The 27,811-nt window shown below is 45.6% G+C and overlaps 1 protein-coding gene across 1 annotated transcript; it reads left to right on the top strand.

Annotated features, from left to right (window-relative positions):
* Positions 1–379: 379 nt before the first annotated feature.
* Positions 380–26,316, top strand: KDELR1 (KDEL endoplasmic reticulum protein retention receptor 1). Its single transcript, XM_077259506.1, has 5 exons — positions 380–717; positions 9,702–9,802; positions 9,934–10,092; positions 22,421–22,673; positions 25,590–26,316. Exons 1-5 carry the CDS (start codon positions 627–629, stop codon positions 25,622–25,624), a joined length of 639 nt encoding a protein of 212 aa, XP_077115621.1. The 5' UTR covers positions 380–626; the 3' UTR covers positions 25,625–26,316.
* The last annotated feature ends 1,495 nt before the right edge of the window (positions 26,317–27,811 follow it).

Here is a 27,811-nt window from a genome sequence, read left to right as displayed (position 1 = left end):
ATGGAGCATCTATGGGGCCATAATGAACGGTGCAGAGCATTATATATGGCACAGCTTTCTATGGAGTATCTATGGGGCCATAATGAACGGTGCAGAGCATTATATATGGCACAGCTTTCTATGGAGCATCTATGGGGCCATAATGAACAGTGCAGAGCATTATATATGGGGCAGCTTTATATGGAGCATCTATGGGGCAATAATCAACGGTATGGAGCACTAGGAGGGGGGCTGCGTTGTATTCTATGGGGGTTACCTTGAGTTGTATGGCAGGGCTGCGGGGGGGGGCCCCATTTGGAAGTTCGCACCGGGGCCCATAACTTTGTAGTTACGCCACTGTGTCCGACAGTATATATGAGCGTAGTACGGCCGTATCTGCACGGAGTCCTCCGCCGTCACCGGACCGTGTGTCTGCAGTGCACCGTGTCCTCCACCGTCCCCTGCCCGCCCAGTGCCGCCGTGTTTCTGTCTGTGGCCGCGCAGTTCCTGGTTCCTCCCGTGGCGGCGCCGGCTCCCGCCTCCTCCTCCCTCCGGATCCTGCCCTCCTCCCACTCCCGGCCTAGCACACACAGCCTCCTGCGGCCTCCAGTGCGACCTGTCACCGACACTGCGCGGCCCCGGTCAGCATGAACATCTTCAGGTTCCTGGGGGATATCTCCCATCTGGCCGCCATCATCATCCTGCTGCTGAAGATCTGGAAGTCCCGCTCCTGTGCCGGTAAGTGCACACAGCCGCCTCTGCCGGCCGGAGATGCCGGTACTCGCTCAGTATGTGCCGGATCACAGGACGGCGGCCGGGCTGGTGACGTGGAAGTTCCACTACGGTGTGTTGGCTGCCGGCACTGCATCTCATCCGGAGCGGAAATCACAGTGCTGCACATCCTGATGGCTGTGCTCTGTGCTCCATCCATGATGGCTGTGCTCTGTCCTCCATTCCTGATGGCTGTGCTCTGTCCTCCATTCCTGATGGCTGTGCTCTGTCCTCCATTCCTGATGGCTGTGCTCTGTCCTCCATTCCTGATGGCTGTGCTCTGTGCTCCATCCATGATGGCTGTGCTCTGTCCTCCATTCCTGATGGCTGTGCTCTGTGCTTCATCCATGATGGCTGTGCTCTGTCCTCCATTCCTGATGGCTGTACTCTGTCCTCCATTCCTGATGGCTGTGCTCTGTCCTCCATTCCTGATGGCTGTGCTCTGTCCTCCATTCCTGATGGCTGTGCTCTGTCCTCCATTCCTGATGGCTGTGCTCTGTCCTCCATTCCTGATGGCTGTGCTCTGTCCTCCACATACCTGATGGCTGTGCTCTGTACTCCATCCCTGATGGCTGTGCTCTGTCCTCCACATCCCTGATGGCTGTGCTCTGTACTCCATCCCTGATGGCTGTGCTCTGTACTCCACATCCCTGATGGCTGTGCTCTGTACTCCACATCCCTGATGGCTGTGCTCTGCACTCCACATCCCTGATGGCTGTGCTCTGTCCTCCATCCCTGATGGCTGTGCTCTGTGCTCCACATCCCTGATGGCTGTGCTCTGTATTCCATCCCTGATGGCTGTGCTCTGTGCTCCACATCCCTGATGGCTGTGCTCTGCACTCCACATCCCTGATGGCTGTGCTCTGTACTCCACACCCCTGATGGCTGTGCTCTGTACTCCACACCCCTGATGGCTGTGCTCTGTACTCCACACCCCTGATGGCTGTGCTCTGTCCTCCATCCCTGATGGCTGTGCTCTGTCCTCCATCCCTGATGGCTGTGCTCTGTCCTCCATCCCTGATGGCTGTGCTCTGTCCTCCACATCCCTGATGGCTGTGCTCTGTCCTCCACATCCCTGATGGCTGTGCTCTGTCCTCCATCCCTGATGGCTGTGCTCTGCACTCCAGATCCCTGATGGCTGTACTTTGTCCTCCACATCCCCGATGGCTGTGCTGTGTCCTCCACATCCCTGATGGCTGTGCTCTGTACTCCATCCCTGATGGCTGTGCTCTGTCCTCCATCCCTGATGGCTGTGCTCTGTGCTCCATCCATGATGGCTGAGGTCTGTACTCCTCATCCCTGATGGCTGTGCTCTGTACTCCATCCCTGATGGCTGTGCTCTGTACTCCATCCCTGATGGCTGTGCTCTGTGCTCCATCCCTGATGGCTGTGCTCTGTGCTCCATCCCTGATGGCTGTGCTCTGTGCTCCATCCCTGATGGCTGTGCTCTGCACTCCAGATCCCTGATGGCTGTACTTTGTCCTCCACATCCCCGATGGCTGTGCTGTGTCCTCCACATCCCTGATGGCTGTGCTCTGTACTCCATCCCTGATGGCTGTGCTCTGTCCTCCATCCCTGATGGCTGTGCTCTGTCCTCCATCCCTGATGGCTGAGGTCTGTACTCCTCATCCCTGATGGCTGTGCTCTGTACTCCATCCCTGATGGCTGTGCTCTGTACTCCATCCCTGATGGCTGTGCTCTATCCCTGATGGCTGTGCTCTGTGCTCCATCCCTGATGGCTGTGCTCTGTGCTCCATCCCTGATGGCTGTGCTCTGTGCTCCATCCCTGATGGCTGTGCTCTGTGCTCCATCCCTGATGGCTGTGCTCTGTGCTCCATCCCTGATGGCTGTGCTCTGTGCTCCATCCCTGATGGCTGTGCTCTGCACTCCAGATCCCTGATGGCTGTACTTTGTCCTCCACATCCCCGATGGCTGTGCTGTGTCCTCCACATCCCTGATGGCTGTGCTCTGTACTCCATCCCTGATGGCTGTGCTCTGTCCTCCATCCCTGATGGCTGTGCTCTGTCCTCCATCCCTGATGGCTGAGGTCTGTACTCCTCATCCCTGATGGCTGTGCTCTGTACTCCATCCCTGATGGCTGTGCTCTGTACTCCATCCCTGATGGCTGTGCTCTGTACTCCATCCCTGATGGCTGTGCTCTATCCCTGATGGCTGTGCTCTGTGCTCCATCCCTGATGGCTGTGCTCTGTGCTCCATCCCTGATGGCTGTGCTCTGTGCTCCATCCCTGATGGCTGTGCTCTGTGCTCCATCCCTGATGGCTGTGCTCTGTGCTCCATCCCTGATGGCTGTGCTCTGTACTCCACACCCCTGATGGCTGTGCTGTGTCCTCCACATCCCTGATGGCTGTGCTCTGTCCTCCATCCCTGATGGCTGTGCTCTGCACTCCAGATCCCTGATGGCTGTACTTTGTCCTCCACATCCCCGATGGCTGTGCTGTGTCCTCCACATCCCTGATGGCTGTGCTCTGTACTCCATCCCTGATGGCTGTGCTCTGTCCTCCATCCCTGATGGCTGTGCTCTGTGCTCCATCCCTGATGGCTGAGGTCTGTACTCCTCATCCCTGATGGCTGTGCTCTGTACTCCATCCCTGATGGCTGTGCTCTGTGCTCCATCCCTGATGGCTGTGCTCTGTGCTCCATCCCTGATGGCTGTGCTCTGTGCTCCATCCCTGATGGCTGTGCTCTGTGCTCCATCCCTGATGGCTGTGCTCTGTGCTCCATCCCTGATGGCTGTGCTCTGCACTCCAGATCCCTGATGGCTGTACTTTGTCCTCCACATCCCCGATGGCTGTGTTGTGTCCTCCACATCCCTGATGGCTGTGCTCTGTACTCCATCCCTGATGGCTGTGCTCTGTCCTCCATCCCTGATGGCTGTGCTCTGTCCTCCATCCCTGATGGCTGAGGTCTGTACTCCTCATCCCTGATGGCTGTGCTCTGTACTCCATCCCTGATGGCTGTGCTCTGTACTCCATCCCTGATGGCTGTGCTCTGTGCTCCATCCCTGATGGCTGTGCTCTGTGCTCCATCCCTGATGGCTGTGCTCTGTGCTCCATCCCTGATGGCTGTGCTCTGTGCTCCATCCCTGATGGCTGTGCTCTGTGCTCCATCCCTGATGGCTGTGCTCTGTACTCCACACCCCTGATGGCTGTGCTGTGTCCTCCACATCCCTGATGGCTGTGCTCTGTGCTCCATCCCTGATGGCTGTGCTCTGTCCTCCATCCCTGATGGCTGAGGTCTGTACTCCTCATCCCTGATGGCTGAGCTCTGTACTCCACATCCCTGATGGCTGTGCTCTGTACTCCATCCCTGATGGCTGTGCTCTGTACTCCATCCCTGATGGCTGTGCTCTGTGCTCCATCCCTGATGGCTGTGCTCTGTGCTCCATCCCTGATGGCTGTGCTCTGTGCTCCATCCCTGATGGCTGTGCTCTGTGCTCCATCCCTGATGGCTGTGCTCTGTGCTCCATCCCTGATGGCTGTGCTCTGTGCTCCATCCCTGATGGCTGTGCTCTGTGCTCCATCCCTGATGGCTGTGCTCTGTCCTCCATCCCTGATGGCTGTGCTCTGTGCTCCATCCCTGATGGCTGTGCTCTGTGCTCCATCCCTGATGGCTGTGCTCTGTCCTCCATCCCTGATGGCTGTGCTCTGTCCTCCATCCCTGATGGCTGAGGTCTGTACTCCTCATCCCTGATGGCTGTGCTCTGTCCTCCATCCCTGATGGCTGTGCTCTGTCCTCCATCCCTGATGGCTGAGGTCTGTACTCCTCATCCCTGATGGCTGAGCTCTGTACTCCACATCCCTGATGGGTGTGTTCTGTACTCCACATCCCTGATGGCTGTGCTCTGTACTCCACATCCCTGATGGCTGTATTCTGCAGTTGGGCTGATGATGGAGGTTGTAGCTTTGCTTGTCCGGGAATGCTGGGAGTTGTAGTGTCACATAGCTGGAGGTCTCTGAGCTGTGGAATCGCGCTGTGGCAGATCTCCATGTGCTGTGCAAATGTCACATTTTTGGTAGGTGTCAGAAATTAAAGGGGTTTTCTGGTGTCGGAAAAGCTTTCATTCCCAGGTGTATAGTTTGTTGTAGAAAATGCAAAGAAACTGTGCTTTACTCCCCCTCACCGGGTCTAGTGTTGAGTCTCCTCGCTGCTCTTAGTCTCTTGTGTTTGCAGAGATAGAATCATGTAGTCAGCGCTGCAGCCAATCAGTGAGCTGAACAGCGTTTTCTATATAGATGGCCCACAACCCCAACACGTGTACACGGCGGAAACAGGATGGTAGCCCTGCACAGGGGCATTCGCACCACCGGATCTGACTGGGTTAAACGTCTGCCGGTCTGACTGCACTTCCGATGTGCACCGAGCAATCGACCGGTAATAGATCTGTAGTGGCTCGTCCGCTGCCATTCCTCTCGGCAGCACAGGTCCTGTTTACACAAGATGATGTGCTGCAGAGAAAGGTGATCTTTTGTGCATCTGATGTGCTGCCTTATCTGGACCAGACCTGGGTTTTCCCATCTCAAATACTTTTGGTTTGTTATTTGAAGATGCCACAATTGTCCCTACAGATGCGGAGAGATGCCCCATAGTATCTAAGGGGCAGTGGTCCATGTCCCCTATTTTTTTTTTTTTTTACAAGAAACAAACAAGTAAATGAATCGGGCTAATTGTATTACTTTGTAAGAAAACCAATGACTGATACATTGAAGCCATGTGCACACGTTCAGGGTTTTTTGCGTTTTTTCGCGATAAAAACGCTATAAAAATTCATTAAAAACGCATGCATTATGCATTCTTTCGTTTAGAATGCATTCTGCATGTTTTGTGCACATGGATGTGTTTTTTTCCACGAAAAAAACGCATCGCGGTAAAAAAATGAGCATGTTCATTAATTTTGCGGTTTTTCTGCGTTTTTCCCGCATTTCTATGCATCTGGGAAAAAACGCACAAAAAACGCGTCAAAAAATGCAAAAAAAACGCATGCGGATTTCTGGCAGAAATTTCCGTTTTTTTGTTAGGGAAATTTCTGCAAGAAATCCTGACGTGTGCACATACCCTGAGTCCTCTAGTAATTAAAGGGACAATGCTCTTCCTACAGCGGGGGGGAATTCTCTGCAGTTTGGTGCCACATTGACAGCACAGGATTAGAAGTGCCGGTGACGTTTGATTGTTGGGGGTCACTGTGGCACTATACCCACGAAATGCCAAAAATGAGATTAATACCCCTGAATGCGGATTTTGGTAGCCAGAAGATGCTCAGTTCAGAAAATCCAAAATTGCTGATTCTAGTTGCATCTTCCCATTACCCTGGAGCTGATATATCATCCATAAAGGTGTGTTCACAATCACAGCTACACGTGCGACTCTGCGGATTTGTAGTGAATTCGCCCTATACATGGGAAAAATCCACACCAAGAAAATCCTGGTGGCCGTGTGATCTGTACATGCCGTGTACACGATGAGTACACTGCTTCAGTTCTTATGTAAAGAGGGGGTTTCATTTTCAGAAAACCTCGGTTCCCAGGTGCAGTTTAAGTTTAAAAGCAATCAGCGCTTTCCTCCTCCTCCCTGAGTCTACGAGCTGGACCAGGGGAGGGTTGATAAAGTAAACTTTTTTTTTTTTTTTCTGAAAACCTGAAACCCCTTTAATATATTGAGCTAGCCCCGGATATTGAGTTCCCGGATTGTGCCTTTTGGCATTTTGTTACCACCAGTATATTCTATGGATTGTGGGGAGGAAAATCCGCTGCATCTTCCAGTAATAGCATTCTGGAAACCTCACCCACATACCATGTCTAAAATCCCCGGCGCTGCACATCTGAATCCTGCACTTTATGACATTTACAACATTTCCATAAAGATATTTGCAGTAATTTTTTTTTTTTTTACATTTGGATCTGTGGTCTTGTAGGAAAATACCCTTAGAAATCTACAATAAAAGTTATAGCAAAGGGAAGGTCACCCGGTTTTTGCTACCCCGTCTGAGAGCAGCATGATGTAGGTGCAGAGACCCTGATTCCAGCCATGTGTCACTTACTAGGCTGCTTTCTGCAGGTTTGAAAGGAAATTACAGAGAATCTGGCTACAAGTTTTAGCCAACTAATCTGAAATCCGCATAATGTAGAGGCAGAGATCCTGATTCCAATGATGTATCACGTACTTTAGTTTTGCTAAAAATCACACTTTTCTCTGCTGCGGATCTGCCAGTTCTCTGAATACAGAGCTTCTGCCTATGCACAGAAAGCAGCCAATCGGTGTGGGCAGGGTTATACAGAGCTCAGCATTCAGAGGACTGTGTAAGATCTGCAGCAGAGAACAGTGTGATTTTTTTTTTTTAATCAAAACTACAGCTAGCAGCCCAGTAAGTGACACATCATTGGAATCAGGATCTCTGCCTCTACATTATGCAGATTTCAGATTAGTTGGCTGAAACTTGTTGGCAGATTCCCTTTACTTTTAGTGCTAGCACTGCCTATTACACTCTGAGCTCCTGGCTGCTCAGCACTGGGACACTGCGGCAGAGCCGCTTCCCTGGCAGCCCTACCTGTCAGTCAGGTGCTCGCCTGCCCTATAATGTCTCCCTGTAGCATTTGTATCTTAGAGATGGAGTGCGCTGTAACGTCCTGCCCGGTCGCAGCACATCATTCACTGAACGGGCTGCACCCTGCTGCTGTGAATCGGATGAGATTCTTCCCAGAGAGGTTTCCTCCGGTGTCGTCTACATAAAGTCTGAAGTTCTGTAATCTGCCATTACTCACAGATGAGAGGCCTTCAGTGGTGGCAGCTGATTGTATCGCTCTGATTTACAAGGTATATAAATATAAGAACGGTAGGACGCGTCCTCATAGACCGCACGTGGCATAATATATTCTGGACAGGCTGCATTGTTTTCTCCAACCAGCGGACTGTAAAGCAGTAACTGGAAATACAAAGAACTTGAGTTCTTTTCCTCCCTCCCATGATTAGGTGTCATCAGCCAGCTTTCCTCTGACCCTGAGCGATACACAATCCATCATTATAGAAGTATATTAATACCATAGATAATGGATAGAATAACCTTTAGCATAGAGGTGCCGGTCACTGCAGGCACCATTTATACACTTGACTGCTGCAGACAATCACGGCCCTCAGCAGGGATGTATTGCCTATGTGACAGGAGACAGCTGAGGCCGGTGATTCCTGCGGCGGTCACTTCCATATCTGCCGCGCAGAAGCTGCAGAGGTTTGTTCAGGTGAGTAATGATTTTTTTTTCCGATTTATGACATCCCTTTTAAATCCTTCCTGACATTATTCTAGTGTAAAAGCTTTAAAAAGTCAAAACATTTAAGGGCAACTTGAGTTTGTGCCTAAATTTTGTGACTTTTGCAGTGTAAATGACAGTTTTGCCAAAATGTGCAGAGTTGGCACGGCTAGGGTACACGGCTAGGGTAATACAACTAGGGCTACATGGCATGGGTAACATGACAAGGGGTAGACAGCTAGGGCTACAGGGCTAGAGCTACACAACAAGGGGTAGATAGCAATACTACGCGGCTAGGGTACACAACTAGGGGTACCTGGCTAGGGCTACATGACAAGGGGTAGACAGCAATGCTACACAGCTAGAGGTACATAGCTAGGGCTACACGGTTAGGGCGTGTGTTACACTGGGATTGTGGTGGCCCATTGTAATATCGCATTTAATGATTTCCTATGGTGTCTCATTGCACTTTACCATGACTCACTATAGACTTTAATGCAAATTTACTGCAATTAGTTTTTTGGTTTTTTTGCAGCAAAATCACAGCTTTAAAATAGTAGTACAGAACTAGGCTGCAGAAATGTTTTTGGTTGTGTCTCTTGTTTGAGAATTAATGCACGACAAATGTCGCAGTGTAGCTCCATGGTGACCGATTCCCTATAAAGTACCACTCCAGCTGTGTGCTTTCTTTCCTCCAGTAATGTATGTGCAGTGTACGTATTTCCTGCAGTTTCCAGCACTGCTCCCGTCCTGTCCTGCATCATCTCCAGCTCACAAAGTGTTATTGGTTGGATCAGAAGTTCACTTTATCAATGTAAGTCTATGAGACTCACAAAAAGCTGTCATTGACTGAACATTAAGAAAGGAACTAAAGGTCCGCGGTGTCAGCCGGCAGAAAGAGCGGCGGTCACATGATGCAGGAGCGGAGAGGCGCTGTAAACGGTAGAAGCCATGCACCCAGTAAATAATTTAATGCATGCACTCTACATACATGGGGAAATAAAATACAACACTGCAGTGGAACTTTAAGGGCTAACTAAGCCTAGCATCTGATGTGGGAACTATCTACTGTGCCGCAGTAAACTGTACTGTAATGAATGTGCGTCCCGTCAGTTTATTATCCCATTGTTTTTCTCCTCTGCAGACCTCAGCAGGTGACGCCATTACTCCTCTTTTTGCACTTGTATGACTATTGATCACGCCGATAAGCATTCCCTACCATACCTGGCTACACATCAGTGTATATGAAATTGTGAGAGTTATGGGCTGCACGGAATAATGATCTTCCAGGAGTCATTAACTGTTCTCGTCGTATTCGAGAGGTAGCAGTAAAGGAGGCTCCAGGGACACTAACACTAAAGCTGCTCTGATACAGAGGATCAGGCCATCCCCAGTCGCACTGTACGAGCTATTCTCAAGAAGGCTTAATTGAAATTTATGTTGACAAACAGGTTGTTGCATTTTATTTCAGATATTACAGAAATGTTCCAGAACATGAAAGTGTCAGGAGCACTTAGATTTTTTTTCCTTTTCCTTGAAAAACCACAAAGCACAGAGAAATGTCATCCTGATAAAATAGGCTGCATAGGGCGAATAGAACAATGCGAAGAAAGGGGGATCTTATCCTCTTTGTAGGACCCCATACACATGTGGACAGGATGTGTCATTACTTTCTTTGTTTCTCTCTTTTAGGCATCTCTGGGAAGAGCCAGATCCTCTTTGCGATTGTGTTCACCTCTCGATACTTAGACCTGTTCACTAACTTTATCTCCCTCTACAACACCTCTATGAAGGTAATTCTTCACCACAATTTATTATCCGTCTTGTGCATATTTGCTAAATACTCCAAAATGGATACATAAAAGATAGAATCTCTTTACCTACCTCCTATTCTATGCTGTATTAATCCCATTTTTATTCCCAGCTTGTTTATGTCGCGAGCTCGTATGCCACAGTCTGGATGATCTACAACAAATTCAAAGCTACCTATGATGGAAACCATGACACCTTCCGCGTGGAGTTCCTTATTGTTCCCACGGCTATATTGGCTTTCCTGGTTAATCACGATTTCACTCCTCTAGAGGTAAAGACAAGTGAGATATTTATATCCCTTCATTGGTTTAGCTGTTTAGTGACACTTATAGCTCCATCTCTTCCCAGTGACTTTTTCCTTTTACTTGTGATTTACTATTTTACAGTACCATTTTCTTTACACTAATTAGTGAGGTTCCACCAATACCAAGAACTAGTGAAATGTAACTCTGGTTAAGGCCTTACTTACTGCTGTATTGAGAAAAAGTATCATATTAAAACTCTGTAGAGGCTTGTTTGCAAGGAGACAAACTAGGTAATTGCCCAGGGCCCTCACTCCCCCAGGGACGGGCTCCAGCCAGTGGCATGCCACTAATAGCAGCAGAGTACTCCGACGCTATGGGGCCCGGTGCATTAGCTCTGGGTACCCCCCACCCGGCATCTTACATTCAACTGTATCGACAGACTGGATGCCAATACAGTTGAAAGCAATGATGGAGGAGGGAACTTGTCCGCTCCCTCCCTACAATTCTCCCTCGGCGTCTGATGTCACTTCATCGCGCCACGCTTTGTCAGGCAGTGGAACTGCTGAGGAGATACGCTGCACTGAGCAGCGGGGGAGAGGTATGTATTGTTTAAAATTAATGAGTACATTGTGGTGACCATAACACTGTATGGAGGACTATTGGGTGCATTATACAATATGGGGGACTATGGGTAGTGCATTATAGTATATGGAGGACTATGGGGTGTGCATTATACTATATGGAGGACTATAAAAGAACATTATACTATGTAGAGGACTATGGACTGTGTATTATACTGCATGGAGGACTATGGGGTGCATTGTACTATATGGAGGACTATGGGGAGTGCATTAATCCTGTATGGAGTACTATAGGGGGTGCATTTTACTATATGGAGGACTATGGGTGCCCTATGCTATATGGAGGACTGTATGGAGGTGCATTATACTATATGGAGGACTATGGGGTGCATTATGCTATATGGAGGACTATGGGAGTGCAGTATACTATATGGAGGACTATGGGACGTGCATTATATTGAGGACTATATTGAGGACTATGGGGTGCATTACACTATATGGAGTACTATGGGGGTGCATTATACTATATGGAGGACTATGGGGTATGTATTATACTGTAAGGAGGACTATAGGGGTGCATTATACTATATGGAGGACTATGGGTGCGCTATGCTATATGGAGGACTATGGGTGCGCTATGCTATATGGAGGACTATGGGTGTGCATTATTCTATATGGAGGACTATAGGGTGTGCATTATACTATATGGGGGACTATAGGGAGGGCATTATACTGTTTGGAGGACTATAGTGTGTGCATTAAGCTATATAGAGGACTGTGGGGCGTATTATACTATATGAAGGACTATGGGGTGCATTATGCTATATGGAGGACTATGGGGTTGCATTATAATATAAAGGACTAAGTTGGGTACATTACATTATATGAAGGGCTATGGGGTGCATTATAGTATATGAAGGACTACGGGAATGCATTTACTATATGGAGGACTATGGATGCATTATACTATATGGAAAGCAATATGATAACCATTATACACCATGTCTGTCATACTGTGTGTGTGGGCCATTATTCTGTTTATAGGGCTGTGTGGGGTAAATTATACTATATGTCTGTATGTATGTGCTCCGTCCATGCATGCGTCTGTATGTAGGTGCTCTGTATACATGTAGTTGCATGTACATACATGGCTGTACATATGTACTTTGTGTATACATGCATCTGTATGTCTGTGCTCTATGTATATGTGTATATACGTGTGTGTAACATGCAGCTTGTGTATACATGTGTGTCACATACTGTGTGTTTAGCACACAAATTTCTAAATGCCGGTAGCACAGATGAGAGTCCATAGGTGTAAACATCAGCCATCGCTCAAGGAATGAGCAAAATGCTTTTTGACATCGCCGGGGCAAACTGCAGATGTGCTGCTGATAAAATATTATATATCGGGGCAGCACTGTGGCTCAGCGGTTAGAGTGCTGCAGCCTTGCAGCGCTGGAGTCCTAGGTTCAAATCCCACCAAAGACAACATCTGCAAGCAGTTTGTATGTTCTCCCTGTTTTTGTGTGGGTTTCCTCCAACATTCCAAAGATATACTGATAGGGAATATAGGATTGTTAGCCCCATTGAGGGGAGCGATGATAATTTGTGCAAACTGTAAAGCGCTGCGGAATATGTTAGCGCTATATAAAAATAAATATTATTATTTAAGATTATTATATGGGTGTATGGGAACAGATTAATCTACTAGAGATCATTCTGTGCCCATTATTCTTCCTCAGCTGGTGTAAAGAATCCGGGAAACAATCACCAAATGACTTCAATATCGTCACTCATTTAATGGCCTGAACTCAGCACATGTAAATGCAATGTAAATGTTTCTGTATGATGGTATAAGGTGTCAGTATTTAGGGTCCCAATGTAAACTGTTAACCAGGGCCCCACTTTGTCTAAAACCGGCCCTGGAGATACGTCCCAGCTAATACCTGTATCTCAGCCTGGGTCACAGCTAGAGCTGCAATCTAGGCCCTGCACTCGGCTTTAACCCCTTAACGACCTTTGACGCATACGCTGCGTCATGAAAGTCGGTGCCTTCACGACCTGTAACGCAGCGTATGCGTCATGGAGGGATCGCGCTCCTGCAGATCGGGTGAAAGGGTTAACTCCAATTTCACCCGATCTCCAGGAACAGGGGGAGTGGTGCTTCAGCCCAGGGGGGGTGGCTTCACCCCCCCCCGTGGCTACGATCGCTCTGATTGGCTGTTGAAAGTGAAACTGCCAATCAGAGCGATTTGTAATATTTCACCCCAAAAAACGGTGAAATATTACAATCCAGCCATGGCCGATGCTGCAATATCATCGGCCATGGCTGGAAAACCTAATCTGCCCCCACCCCACCCCACCGATCGCCCCCCCAGTGCTCCGGTGCGCGGTCCGCCCCCCTAATTCGTTCTGTCCGCTCCTCCGTTCTCCTGTCCGCTCCCCCCGTGCTCCGGTGCCCCCTCCCTGTGCTCCGGTCCCCCCCCCTGTGCTCCGGTCCCCCCCCCCGTGATCCGATCACCCCCCCTTCATACTTACCGGGCCTCCCGATGTCCGTCTGGCTTCTCCATGGGCGCCGCCATCTTCCATTATGGCGGGCGCATGCGCACTGCGCCCGCAGAGTCTGCCGGCTGGCAGATTCATTTCAGAAGTATTTTGATCACTGCGATATAGCCTATCACAGTGATCAAAATAAAAAAAAGTAAATGACCCCCCTTTATCACCCCCATAGGGACAATAATAAAAATAAATAAAATATATATATTTTTTTTCTGCTAGGGTTAGGGTTAGAACTAGGGTTAGAATTAGGGTTAGAATTAGGGGTAGGGTTAGGGTTAGGGGTAGGGTTAGGGCATGTGCACACAGTGCGGATTTGGCTGCGAATCCGCAGCGGATTGCCGCGGATCCGCAGCGGATCCGCAGCGGATTGGCCGCTGCGAATTCGTAGCAGTTTTCCATCAGGTTTACAGTACCATGTACACCTATGGAAAACCAAATCTGCTGTGCCCATGGTGCGGAAAATACCGTGCGGAAACGCTGTGTTGTATTTTCCGCAGCATGTCAATTTTGTGCGGATTCCGCAGCGTTTTACACCTGTTCCTCAATAGGAATCCGCAGGTGAAATCCGCACAAAAAAACACTGGAAATCCGCTGTAAATCCGTAGGTAAAACGCAGTGCCTTTTACCTGCGGATTTTTCAAAAATGGTGCGGAAAAATCTCACACGAATCCGCAAAGTGGGCACATAGCCTTAGGGTTAGGGTTGGAATTAGAGTTAGGGTACCGTCTCACAGTGGCACTTTGATCGCTAAGACGGTACGATCTGTGACGTTCCAGGGATATCCATACGATATCGCTGTGTCTGAAACGCAGCAGCGATCAGGGACCCTGCTGAGAATCGTACGTCGTAGCAGATCGTTTGGAACTTTCTTTCGTCGCTGGATCTCCCGCTGTCATCGTTGGATCGTTGTGTGTGACAGCTATCCAGCGATGCGTTCACTTGTAACCAGGGTAAACATCGGGTTACTAAGCGCAGGGCCGCGCTTAGTAACTCGATGTTTACCGTGGTTACCAGCGTAAAAGTAAAAAAAAAAAAAAAAAAAAAAAAAAACGTACATACTCACATTTCGGTGTCCTTCAGGTCCCTTGCCGTCTGCTTCCCGCTCTGACTGTCTGCCGGCCGGAAAGTGAGAGCAGAGTGCAGCGGTGACGTCACCGCTGTGCTGTGCTCTCACTGTACGGCGGCGCTCAGTCAGAGCGGGAAGCAGACGGCAAGGGACCTGAAGGACACCAAAATGTGAGTATGTACGTTTTTTTTTTTACTTTTACGCTGGTAACCACGGTAAACATCGGGTTACTAAGCGCGGCCCTGCGCTTAGTAACCCGATGTTTACCCTGGTTACCCAGGACCTTGGCATCGTTGGTCGCTGGAGAGCGGTCTGTGTGACAGCTCCCCAGCGACCACACAATGACTTTCCAAGGATCACGGCCAGGTCGTATCGCTGGTCGTGATCGTTGGTAAATCGTTATGTGAGACAGTACCCTTAGGGTTGGAATTAGGGCTAGGGTTGGAAATAGGGTTAAGATTAGGCTTGTGGTTAGGGTTAAGGATAGGGTTAGGGTTGTGTTGGGGTTACAGTTGTGGGTAGGGTTGGGATTAGGGTTAGGATTAGGGTTGGATTTAGGGTTACGGGTGTGTTGGGGTTAGGGTTGTGGTTAGGGGTGTGTTGGGGTTAGGGTTGTGATTATGGTTATGGCTACAGTTGGGATTAGGGTTAGGGGTGTGTTGGGGTTAGTGTTGAAGTTAGAATTGAGGGGTTTCCACTGTTTAGGCACATCAGGGGTCTCCAAACGCAACATGGCGCCACCAATGATTCCAGCCAATCTTGCATTCAAAAAGTCAAATGGTGCGCCCTCCCTTCCAAGCCCCGACGTGCGCCCAAACAGTGGTTTACCCCCACATATGGGATACCAGCGTACTCAGGACAAACTGGGCAACAACTATTGGGGTCCATTTTCTCCTGTTACCCTTGCAAAAATAAAAAATTACTTGCTAAAACATAATTTTGAGGAAAGAACAATTATTTTTTATTTTCACGGCTCTACGTTATAAACTTATGTGAAACACTTGGGGGTTGAAAGTGCTCACCACACATCTAGATAAGATCCTTTTGGGGTCTAGTTTCCAAAATGGGGTCACTTGTGGGGTGTTTCTACTGTTTAGGCACATCAGGGGCTCTGCAAATGCAACGTGACGCCCGCAGACCATTCCATCAAAGTCTGCATTTCAAATGTCACTACTTCCCTTCCGAGCCCTGACGTGCGCCCAAACAGTGGTTTACCCCCACATATGGGGTACCAGCGTACTCACAACAAACTGGGCAACAAATATTGCGGTCCAAATTCTCCTGTTACCCTTGTGAAAATAAACAATTGCTTGCTAAAACATCTTTTTTGAGGAAAGAAAAAATGATTTTTTATTTTCACGGCTCTGCGTTGTAAACTTCTGTGAAGCACTTGGGGGTTGAACGTGCTCACCACACATCTAGATAAGTTCCTTGGGGGGTCTAGTTTCCAAAATGGGGTCACTTGTGGGGGGTTTCTACTGTTTAGGCACATCAGGGGCTCTGCAAACATAACATGATTCCCGCAGACCATTCCATCAAAGTCTGCATTCCAAATCGTCACTACTTCCCTTCCGAGCCCCGCCATGTGCCCAAACAGTGGTTTACCCCCACATATGGGGTATCAGCGTACTCAGGAGAAACTGGACAACAACTTTTGGGGTCAAATTTTTCCTGTTACCCTTGGGAAAATTAAAAAATTCTGGGCTAAAAAAATATTTTTCAGGAAAGAAAACACATTTTTTATTTTCACGTCTCTGCGTTATAAACTTCTGTGAAGCACTTGGGGGTTCAAAGTGCTCACCACACATCTAGATAAGTTCCCTTGGGGGTCTAGTTTCCAAAGTGGGGTCAATTGTGGGGAGTTCCTACTGTTTAGGCACATCAGGGGCTCTGCAAACGCAACGTGACGCCCGCAGAGCATTCCATTAAAGTCTGCATTTCAAAACGTCACTACTTCCCTTCCGCTCCCCGACGTGTGCCAAAACAGTGGTTTACCCCCACATATGGGGTATCAGCGTACTCAGGAGAAACTGCACAACAACTTTTGGGGTCCAATTTCTCCTGTTACCCTTGGGAAAATAAAAAATTGTGGGTTAAAAAATCATTTTTGAGGAAAGAAAAATAATTTTATATTTTCATGGCTCTGCGTTATAAACTTCTGTGAAGCACTTGAGGGTTCAAAGTGCTCACCACACATCTAGATTAGTTCCTTGGGAGGTCTAGTTTCCAAAATGGGGTCACTTGTGTGGGAGCTCCAATGTTTAGGCACACAGGGGCTCTCCAAACGCGACATGGTGTCCGCTAATGATTGGAGCTAATTTTCCATTCAAAAAGCCAAATGGCGTGCCTTCCCTTCCGAGCCCTGCCGTGCGCCCAAACAGTGGTTTACCCCCACATATTGGGTATCATCGTACTCAGGACAAACTGGACAACAACATTTGGGGTCCAATTTCTCCTATTATCCTTGGGAAAATAAAAAACTCCGGGCTAAAAATCATTTTTGAGGAAAGAAAAATATTTTTTTATTTTCATGGCTCTGCGTTATAAACTTCTGTGAAGCACCTGGGGGTTTTAAGTGCTCACTATACATCTAGATTAGTTCCTTGGGGGGTCTAGTTTCCAAAATGGGGTCACTTGTAGGGGAGCTCTAATGTTTAGGCACACAGGGGCTCTCCGAACGCAACATGGTGTCCACTAACGATTGGAGCTAATTTTCCATTGAAAAAGTCAAATGGCGCGCCTTCCCTTCCAAGCCTTGCCGTGCACCCAAACAGTGGTTTACCCCCACATATGAGGTATTGGCGTACTCAAGAGAAATTGCCCAACAAATTTTAGGATCCATTTTATCCTGTTGCCCATGTGAAAATGAAAAAATTGAGGCTAAAAAAAATTTTTTGTGAAAAAAAAGTACTTTTTCATTTTTTACGGATCAATTTGTGAAGCACCTGAGAGTTTAAAGTGCTCACTATGCATCTAGATAAGTTCCTTGGGGGGTCTAGTTTCCAAAATGGGATCACATGTGGGGGAGCTTCAATGTTTAGGCACACAGGGTCTCTCCAAACGCGACATGGTGTCCGCTAACGATGGAGATAATTTTTCATTCAAAAAGTCAAATGGCGCGCCTTCCCTTCCGAGCCTTGCCGTGCACCCAAACAGTGGTTTACCCCCACATATGAGGTATCAACGTACTCAGGACAAATTGGACAACAACTTTTGTGGTCCAGTTTCTCCTTTTACCCTTGGGAAAATAAAAAAATTGTTGCTAAAAGATCATTTTTGTGACTAAAAAGTTAAATGTTCACTTTTTCCTTCCATGTTGCTTCTGCTGTTGTGAAACACCTGAAGGGTTAATAAACTTCTTGAATGTGGTTTTGAGCACCTTGAGGGGTGCAGTTTTTAGAATGGTGTCACTTTTGGGTATTTTCGGCCATATAGAACCCTGAAACTGACTTCAAATGTGAGGTGGTCCCTAAAAAAAATGGTTTTGTAAATTTTGTTGTAAAAATGAGAAATCACTGGTCAAATTTTAACCCTTATAACTTCCTAGCAAAAAAAAAAATTATTTCCAAAATTGTGCTGATGTAAAGTAGACATGTGGGAAATGTTATTTATTAACTATTTTGTGTCACATAACTCTCTGGTTTAACAGAATAAAAATTCAAAATGTGAAAATTGCGAAATTTTCGCCAAATTTCCGTTTTTTTCACAAATAAACTCAGAAATTATCGACCTAAATTTACCACTAACATGAAGCCCAATATGTCACGAAAAAACAATCTCAGAACCGCAAGGATCCGTTGAAGCGTTCCTGAGTTATTACCTCATAAAGGGACACTGGTCAGAATTGCAAAAAATGGCAAGGTCATTAAGGCCAAAATAGGCTGGGTCATGAAGGGGTTAATACAAGACTGGGATCGCAGCTCTAGCAGCACTCTAACCTGAGAATTCCTGGGTTAGAATATATAAGTTGCACATTTGTCGGCAACTCTCACTTGAGCTAGAGCTTTTGAGGGTGCTACCTCAGCCTAGATCACTGATAAAGCATGGTCTCTTGGATTTAAAATTAGAAAAGAGATTATTCAAGTCTGCAAAGCAGACTTTACATCTCATGACGTATAGGCATGTCATAGGTCACCAACCCCCCCATGATACGGGTTCCACTGCTGAGCCCCACCTTTTCAGGCACACGGCAGCTGATTGGATAAGCTGTCATGTGCCCATAACAGCCGCTGGTGGAATCGTGATCCACCTGCGGCTATTAACATCTCTGATAGCGGCCTTCAACATGCACATGCCGGAAGCGCGTCACTGACATCGGTGCCCCTGTCACATGATCGCAGGGCGCCTAATGAGTTTGCATGACAACCTGGGGTCTGCAGGAGACCCTCGTGCTTGTCATTGCCGATCTATGACCGCCAACCTGTGGCTGGCATTCATAGCAAATGATTATTTCTGCTACATCTAGCGGGGCTGAAGCTCTGCTATGTGTAGCACAAGCGATCAGAAGATCACAGCTTCAAGTCTCTCAAGGAGACTATTGAAGCAAGTGAAAAGCAGAAAAAAATATTTTTATAAATGTTACAAAAATATAAAAGTTCAAATCTCCCTCCTTTTTGCCCCATTCAAAATAAAACAATAAAAATAAAGCAAAAGTATAAATTTCGTATTGCGGCGTTCATAAACACTGATCTGTCAAAATATAAAAATAATTAATCTGATCTGTAAACGGCGTAACGAGAAAAAAAAAATCAAAACACCAGAATTACATTTTTTTGGTCACCACAACATTGCAATAACAGCCAATCAAAACATAATATCTAGCCCAAAATGGTATTAATAAAAACATCAGCTCGGCGTGCAAAAAACAAGTCCTCACCCAGCCCCAGATCACAAAAAATGGAGGCACTACAGTCTCAGAAAATGGCGCCATTTTTTATATTTATTACATATTTCAGATTTTGTTTTCACAACTTCAATAAACAGACCATAGACATGGTTGGTATATGTGAACTCGTAATGACCTGGAGAAACATTATGGCAGGTCAGTTTTAGCATTTAGTGAACATGGTAAAAAAACAACTGTGGGATTGCACTTTTTTTTCAATTGCACCGCACTTGGAATTTTTTTTTCATTTTCCAGTACCTTATATGGTAAAATTAATGGTTTTATTCAAAAGTACAACTTTCCCCGCGAAAAACAAGCCCTCACATTGTCATATAGACGCAAAACTAGAGAAAGTTATGTCTCTTGGAAGAAGGGAAGCAAAAAACAAAAACGGAAAACCCCAAGGTGGTGTAAAAGCAAAAATACTTTGTGACTTCATTAAAATAGTAGTATGGGCATAAAAAGTATCAGACGTATTTTGAGTCTAGCTGGCTCTTATTCGTAGTTCCAAAAAGGACAAAAGTAGTAGTAGTCCTAGCAGTTTTGTCTTTTTTTTTTTTTTTTTTTAACTATATCTATAATTAAGAGTCAGCTAGGCTCGAAACGCGTCTATGTTTTTCATGCCCATGCTACTATTTTAATGGTCACAATAAAGTATATTTGCTTTCCTAGATTGAAAAACTTTTTTTCACAACTTTGAACAAAGCTGCTCACAAGCGTTATTATCCGTGCATAGCGGAGTGGATTGTCCATTAAGCCAGGCTGAATAACATACATATATTGGATGGGGTGAGCTCTATGATATACCGTAATACTCCGTCTTTCGTTGCGTTCCAGGCTGAGATAAAGCTAATTCAGGTGATGCCTCCCCCTCCTTCTGCCACCAGCCAAGGTGAAGGGGCTGCATGGGAGCAGACAGGCTGAGATAAAGCTAATTCAGGTGATGCCTCCCACTTCTGCCACCAGCCAAGGTGAAGGGGCTGCATGGGAGCAGACAGACTGAGATAAAGCTAATTCAGGTGATGCCTCCCCCTCCTTCTGCCACCAGCCAAGGTGAAGGGGCTGCATGGGAGCAGACAGGCTGAGAATCTGTGATATGTGATTCCCATCTTTTCCGTGTGGATTCTCAGAGTGATTTTTTTTTATTTAGCTTTTATAGCAATTTAAAAAAGGTTTTGTGTGCTTGTTAGGTATATAAAAAAGAATGTCAAAACTGCAGTAATTTTATGACGCAGTTTCTCACAATATGATTTTTGCAAAAATAATGTTAAAATTCACATTACAAGAGCACAATATTTGTTATAATCACTGAATTGCTGCACATTAGTATAAAGGTGTGTGTAAACGTCAGTAAGTTGTCTATATATAGTAGGTACGGAAGGTATTCATACCTCTTTAAATTTTTTAACTTTGTTTCATTTCAGCCATTTGGTAAATTCAAAAAAGTTCATTTTCTTCTCATTAATGTACACTCTGTACCCCATCTTGACTGAAAAAAAAACAGAAATGTAGTCATTTTTGCAAATTTATTAAAAAAGGAAAACTGAAATATCACATGGTCATAAGTATTCAGACCCTTTGCTCAGTATTGAGTAGAAGCACCCTTTTGAACTGGTACAGCCGTGTGTCTTCTTGAAAATGATGCAACAAGGTTTTTCACACCTGGATTTGAGGATCCTCTGCCATTCTTCCTTGCAGATCCTCTCCAGCTCCACCATGTTGGATGGTGAACGTTGGTGGACAGCCATTTTCAGGTCTCTCCAGAGATGCTCAATTGGGTTTAGGTCAGGGCTGGCTGGGCCAGTCAAGAATGGTCACAGAGTTGTTCTGAAGCCACTCCTTTGTTATTTTAGCCTTGTGTTTAGGGTCATTGTCTTGTTGGAAGGTGAACCTTCGGCCAAGTCTGATGTCCAGAGCACTCTGGAAGAAGTTTTCATCGAAGATATCTCTGTACTTGGCCGCATTCATGTTTCCTTCAATGACAACCAGTTGTCCTGTCCCTGCATCTGAAAAACACCCCCATAGCATGATGCTGCCACCACCATGTTTCACTGTTGGCATTGTTTTGGGCAGGTGATGAGCAGTGCCTGGTTTTCTCCACACATACTGCTTAGAATTATCACCAATAGGTCTATCTTCGTCTCATCAGACCAGAGAATCTTATTTCTCATAGTCTGGGAGTCCTTCATGTGCTTTTTAGTAAACTCTATGCAGGCTTTCATATGTCTTGCACTGAGGAGAGGCTTCCTTTGGGCCACTCTGCCATAAAGGCCTGACTAGTGGAGGTCTGCAATGATAGCTGACTTTGTGGAACTTTCTCCCATCTCCCTACTGCATCTCTGGAGCTCAGCCACAGTGATCTTGGGGTTCTTCCTTAACTCTCTCACCAAGGCTCTTCTCCCACGATTGCTCAGTGTGGCTGGACGGCCAGGTCTAGGAAGACTTCTGGTGGTCCCAAACTTCTTCCATTTAAGGATTATGGAGGTCACTGTGCTCTTAGGAACCTTGAGTACTGCAGAAATTCCGTTGTAACCTTGGCCAGATCTGCACCTTGCCACAATTCTGTCAAGGTGGCTCTTTTATTTGGGGTTCCTTCCTACGCTGCAATATTCATTTTTTTAATTTGCCCACCATACCTGTAGTCTGTCCGGGGGGCATGTCTTTTCCCCCCGTACACAAATGCCTCCCAGCCATCACTCGGCCCCTCCGTGTGGCGCCTCCTGTGCCAGGCACAGTGAAGGCACAGGAGTCGGCGCACGGAGGGGCCAAGTGATGGCTGGGAGTTGTTTCTGTCCAGGGGGAAAATACATGCCCCCTGGACAGACTACAGGTATGGCGGGCAAATTAAAAGAAACTAATATTGCAGTGTTGGAAGGGACTTCAAATAAAAAAGCCACCTTGACAGAATGCAGCATTAGTACTGCACAAGGTGGCTCTTTTAGTTAAAACCGCCAAGGGGGTGACAGGTTCCCTTTAACGACACTGGTCAGACCTGTATAAACTTTCCTTCACTGACGGACCCTCAGATAACCCATTCTGCAGCCAGCAAAAGACAGTACAAACAGTACAGGGACTATAGAAGGAAAATGGGGCAAAACTTGTAATCATTCATAGCCCAAAATACATGCATTTAAGAAAAATAATGTCCCCAAAGGAGGGCCACCTGTTAATATGATCTGTTTTGGACAGCACACAATGTAACAATTAGATCCGTAAATCTTATTGTTTAAATAAACTAAATATTTGTCATTTATTCACAGATTTTGTGGACATTTTCCATCTACCTGGAGTCTGTTGCAATTCTGCCCCAACTGTTTATGGTCAGCAAGACTGGGGAAGCGGAGACCATTACCAGTCATTATCTCTTCGCTTTGGGAGTTTATCGCACCCTCTATCTGTTTAATTGGATTTGGCGTTACCAGTTTGAGGGATTTTTTGATCTGATTGCAATAGTTGCAGGAATTGTACAGACCATCTTGTATTGCGACTTCTTTTATCTATACATTACCAAAGGTGAGCCAGAATTGTGCATTGTCGTCTCTAAATATACTCCGCATTGTGAGACCTACATCTTTCATTTATGTCATATCCATAAATGTATAGTAGATGCAGATCCCATAAATGGGACCCACATGTATTTCGAGAAATGGACGCAGATGCCAGCTGGTGCCAGTGGATCCGGTGCCATTATTATCCTTGAAATGGTCCCTTTCCTGAGACAGATATGCGTCCTATTGTCAGATCATTTATGGCATATCCCGCAGACTACCTCTATTACAAAAAACGCTAAATCTAAAAGTGAAGGATCAGAAACAGAATTAAAACTTGACCTCCCTGTTAAGAGAAAACAAATTTAATTTTTTTTCCTGATCCCCTGCGTTTTTCCAAGCAGAAGCTAGAGATGGTGTGTTTACACTGTGTTCCAAATTATTATGCACAAACAGTTTGGAAGTGATAAGGTTAGAATTTTTTTGTTTGTCATTTAAACTCATTGATGGTGATGTGTGTCAGGGCTCTTTATATCACTGAAAGCAATTGCAGATACCTGTGCACATTAGTTTGGCAGGTGTGTCCAAATAAAGGCAAGACTACTTAAGAAGGCTGTTCCACATTATTAAGCAGCCTACATTTTTTGCCAAAATGGGAAAGAAAAAGGAAGTGTCGGCTGCTGAGAAGCAACAAATTGTGGGTATTTAGGTCAAGGCATGACTACAATCAACATTGCCAAGACACTTCCTCGTGATCATCGCACAATCAAGAAGTATGTAGCTGATTCCCAGCGCACACGTGTGCGTGCTGATAAGGAAAAATTGAGGACTCTCTCCAACAGGCAATTGCGTAAGGTTAAAAGAGCAGCTGCAAAAATGCCTTGTCATAGCAGCAGACAAGTTTTTGAAGCTGCTGGTGCCTCCAACGTCCCCAGAACAACAAGATGCAGGGTCCTTCAGAGGTTTGCAGCTGTGCGTAAGCCATCCTGTCGACCACCTCTATCCACTGCAACAAGCAGAAACGGCTCCAGTGGGCCAAACGATACATGAAGACTGACTTCCAAACTGTTTTGTTCACCGATGAGTGCCGTGCAACGCTCGATGGTCCAGATGGATGGAGTGGAGGATGGCTGGTTGCTGGACACCCCATGAAAACATGGCTAAGGCGTCAACAAGGAGGAGGTGGAGTAATGTTTTGGGCTGGAATCATGGGGAGAGATTGTCGACCCATTTATGATCCCTGAAGGGGTAAAGATGAACTCCATAATCTATGTGGAGTTTCTAAAACAACACTTCATGCCATGGTTCAAGAGGAAGAACCATGCTTTCCGCAGCAAGATCATTTTCATGCATGATAATGCACCGTCTCATGCTGCAAAAAACAAATCTGCATCTCTGGCTGCTATGGGCATAAAAGAGGACAAACTTATGGTGTGGCCACCATCTTCCCCTGACCTCAACCCCATTGAGAACCTCTGGAGCATCATCAAAAGGAGTGTCTATGATGGCGGGAGGCAGTTCACATCTAAGCAACAGCTCTGGGAGGGTATTCTGTCCACATGCAAAACAATTGAAGCAGAAACCATCCAAAAACTGACAAATTCAATGAACGAGAGAGTTCAGAAGCTTCTTTCGAACTAGGGGTCCTATGTGCAAATGTAACATCACCTAGAATAAAGTTTTCACTTAAAAACTGTTTGATTTCATTTTGTAATAAGCTGATAATGCTTATAACTTCACAATTGACCATTTTTTTGTTCAAAATAAAAAAAAAAGGTTGTAAACTCTGCTGTGCATAATAATTTGGAACATGCATTTTGAGTGTTTATTTTTTTTAAAAAGATACTGTTTTCATAGGCAGTTTGTTCCAAAACATTGCAATTATACTAGAATAGTAGATGACCGGAAAATAACAATGACTGCAATTCAGATAGGTAATTTAGAGAAAATATGAGGAAATATTATTTGCATAATAATTTGGAACACAGTGTATATGGAGGGGAAAGGCTTAAGGGGGTTGTCCACTGTCGAAAACGTATTAAAGTGGGAGGCTTTGCTGTGCACAGAGAAATAAGTAGCTGCATCTGACCATCACGCCAATACAAGACCCCGGCTGCCCATCCTTGTGCTGTTTTGCGATATCCAGGACCATAAAACAAACATCACAGCACTTTTTAATGCATTTGTTTTCATCATCTGTGAGTTTTCTTTTAAAAAAAAGTTTTTGCCTAAATTTGTTATTTACATATATACATTTCCCTCCAAGGGTGTGTTTACTTTCAGTAGAACTTTTTTTTTTTTTTTCTTTAGATATTTTTGTTCCAAAAAGTCTAAAAAAAATAAATAAAGACCAATTTTTGACTGTGCAAAATTTATGAATCAGTGCACCACTTAATGATTTGGACCAAATAAAAAAGCTGCAACAAATATCACAAAAAAGAAGTGATCTAATAAAAAAAAATCCACATATGATGAATCGGGACCTTAGTATTAATTTCTAAAGTACTTTAAAGGGAACCTGTCACCAGGTTTTTCCCAATATAAAGCAATAGGCGCAGTGTGAGGATTCACAAGTCTGCAGCTTGAGTGACTGCAGACTCGTGCGCCAAGCCTGTACGACCGCTTTAACTAATTAAAGGAAACCCGTCACCAGGTTTTTCCAATATCAAGTATGGCCACCACCTTTATGGCACCTTTTACTGCGTTCTAGTAAGCTGTGTGTAAGTCCAGAATTCCATCTGCATAGCACAAAAAATGCCTTTGTATACGGTGCGAGATCCAATGGGCGTCACAGGTCTTTTTCCGGCACCTCGTCTTACGTCACTCACAATGTATCCCACATGTCGGCCAGTTTATCATCTGAGGATTGTTATTGCTTTTTGGATGTGTGATTGTGGACGGCAGTATTAAAGCTCGTCTTTTTTTTTCCTTCTGATTCTAGTCCTAAAGGGAAAGAAGCTCAGCTTACCAGCATAAGAAGATCAAGCATGCACTGTGCTCCGCAGAATCCGCTGTGACGAGAGCAATTACTAAGGGAAAAAGATGGGTATCACTTAAAGTGTAAACTCCAGGGCGGAATGAGACAAAACTGAACAGGAGCTGCTTTTCATTTCCACTACTCCTCAAGACATACTAAAGAAAGGATTCTTGAAGAAGAAAATAACTGTTAAGCTGACTGATACCTACACAAGAGACTGGACTTCAGTGTGTCAGCTATTTTGTAGTACGGGCCTTAAGAATCTAATCAGACACTTTCAAATAAGAATTTATTTTTTGTCCGTTTCCTAATTGTCTTTCATTTCCTATTTCACATCCCCATCTTTTTTGCTGGAGATGTAAGGATTTAAAAAAAAAAAAAAAAGAAAATACAAATGTTCCCAAAAGTTTTATTTTTCTTTTTTAAATGTTGATTAAAGCTTTGTTAACCAGTATAGATGGGGCCTTCTCTTCCTTTTAATAATCAAATCCAATAAGAAGGTTTTTTTGCCTTTTCCCTTTTTGCAAGCTACAGGTGTAAAAAATGGGTAAATTAAGTTTCAACTGTTATTCGATGGTCAGATATTGTGTGTTTATCTTGGCGAGAACAACACCGAGAATGAATTTTTGACATATTTGACTACAGTCTTTCTATGCAATGTTTTATATTCATTAAATAATGTTGAATTTCACTGCCGCTCTTTTATTTGTGCTGCTAGTTTACATGGGACTTTATTTACAGCTACCGGAAACCACACATTTTCATTTGTAATTTATATAAAATATTGGAGTGTTTTTATTTTTTTTTCACTTATGACAGAACCACGGAGAGATCCACACTTCAAGGACAGGAAACCTACAGAATAAAAGGTCGGTACCTCTCCCTCGCATCAGTTGGTTTCCTGTCCTTGAAGGGGGAACCTTTCAGTGGGCGTTCCTGAAGAAAGAAGATGGACATCGGAAATATTGCAGGCCTGGCTGGTCGACTCAGGCAGCGAGGTTGCCTCTGCCTCCGCTCATGCAGAGCCCTGAAACTCCATCACTGGGTCCAGGGGACCTTCGTGAGTGAGCAACACGAGCACAAGTTGTGGTGCCACACTTGGTGACTTGCCGGCTTTTGCATGTCCCCAACTGTGCAAGTGCAGGTAGCGCTTCCTTATGACGTATGCACCAGGGTCAGGTGACAGGAATTAATTTCCGTGAGATGGAGCCCGAAGGAAGCCCGGAAGGACACGCTGTAGGCTTGTCCAGCTGTAAAAAGCAGTTAGATGACCAAGAGAGTAGATTCCTATAGCTCCAGCAGTTCCTTGAGGCAGAATGGAAGTCCAGGAGTCGCAGGAACCACAGGAGCAAGAGCAATGAAAGATGCAGCAGCATGGAAATCCCCAGAGGCGGTGGATTCTCAGATGGAAGGAGCAGCAGGTCCAATCAGCAGAACAGAGGTTCCAGCAAGATGAATGAATCTCCGGCCTCCAGATCTATCTGCTGATATGATCCCTTCTCCAAATCCGGTACCCTTGGTTGCTTCTGAACTGCAAGTGATCTTCGTGAAAGTTCACTTTCTAATAGGGGTCCCCCTTCTCATTAGAGAAGAAAGTGTGGCGAAGCCCAAGCACAGGGATTGTGTTCTCTGTGGGAAGGAGTTGCCGTACCTTGGAGAAAATAAATCAGTCATGTATTGAACAGATGTGTGAAGAAACCCCTAACTTTGCCTCCGAATTAAAATCTAATATTAGAAGAGAGGGTAAGAATTCCATTAAATCCCTCACCCAGGGGGAGGGAAGCAAGGATTAACCCCTTAACCTTAAGCTTTTTCGGTTTTGTTTTAGTTTTTCGCTCCCTCCTTCCCAGAGCCATAACTTTTTTACTTTTCCATCAATTTGGCCATGTGAGGGCTTATTTTTTGCGGGACGAGTTGTACTTTTGAACGACATCATTGGTTTTACCATGTCGTGTACTAGAAAACGGAAAAAAAAAGTACGGTGAAATTGCAAAAAAAAAGTGCAATCCCACACTTGTTTTTTTGTTTGGCTTTTGTTGCTAGGTTCACTAAATGCTAAAACTGACCTGCCATTATGATTCTCTAGGTCATTACGATTTTAAAGACACCAAACATGTCTAGGTTATTTTTTATCTAAGTGGTAAAAAAAAATTCCAAACTTTGCTAAAAAAAAAAAAAAAAAAAAT

Source organism: Ranitomeya variabilis, chromosome 4 (assembly GCF_051348905.1).
Source record: "Ranitomeya variabilis isolate aRanVar5 chromosome 4, aRanVar5.hap1, whole genome shotgun sequence".
NCBI lineage: Eukaryota > Metazoa > Chordata > Amphibia > Anura > Dendrobatidae > Ranitomeya > Ranitomeya variabilis.
This window is presented reverse-complemented; position numbering and strand designations above follow the sequence as displayed.

Coding starts and splice junctions, on each gene's coding strand:
- KDELR1 (XM_077259506.1), top strand. CDS start 627: ATGAACATCTTCAGGTTCCTGGGGGATATCTCCCATCTGGCCGCCATC. Junction 10,093..22,420: donor ACGATTTCACTCCTCTAGAG/GTAAAGACAAGT, acceptor ATTTATTCACAG/ATTTTGTGGACATTTTCCAT. Junction 22,674..25,589: donor TTATCTATACATTACCAAAG/GTGAGCCAGAAT, acceptor TTCTGATTCTAG/TCCTAAAGGGAAAGAAGCTC.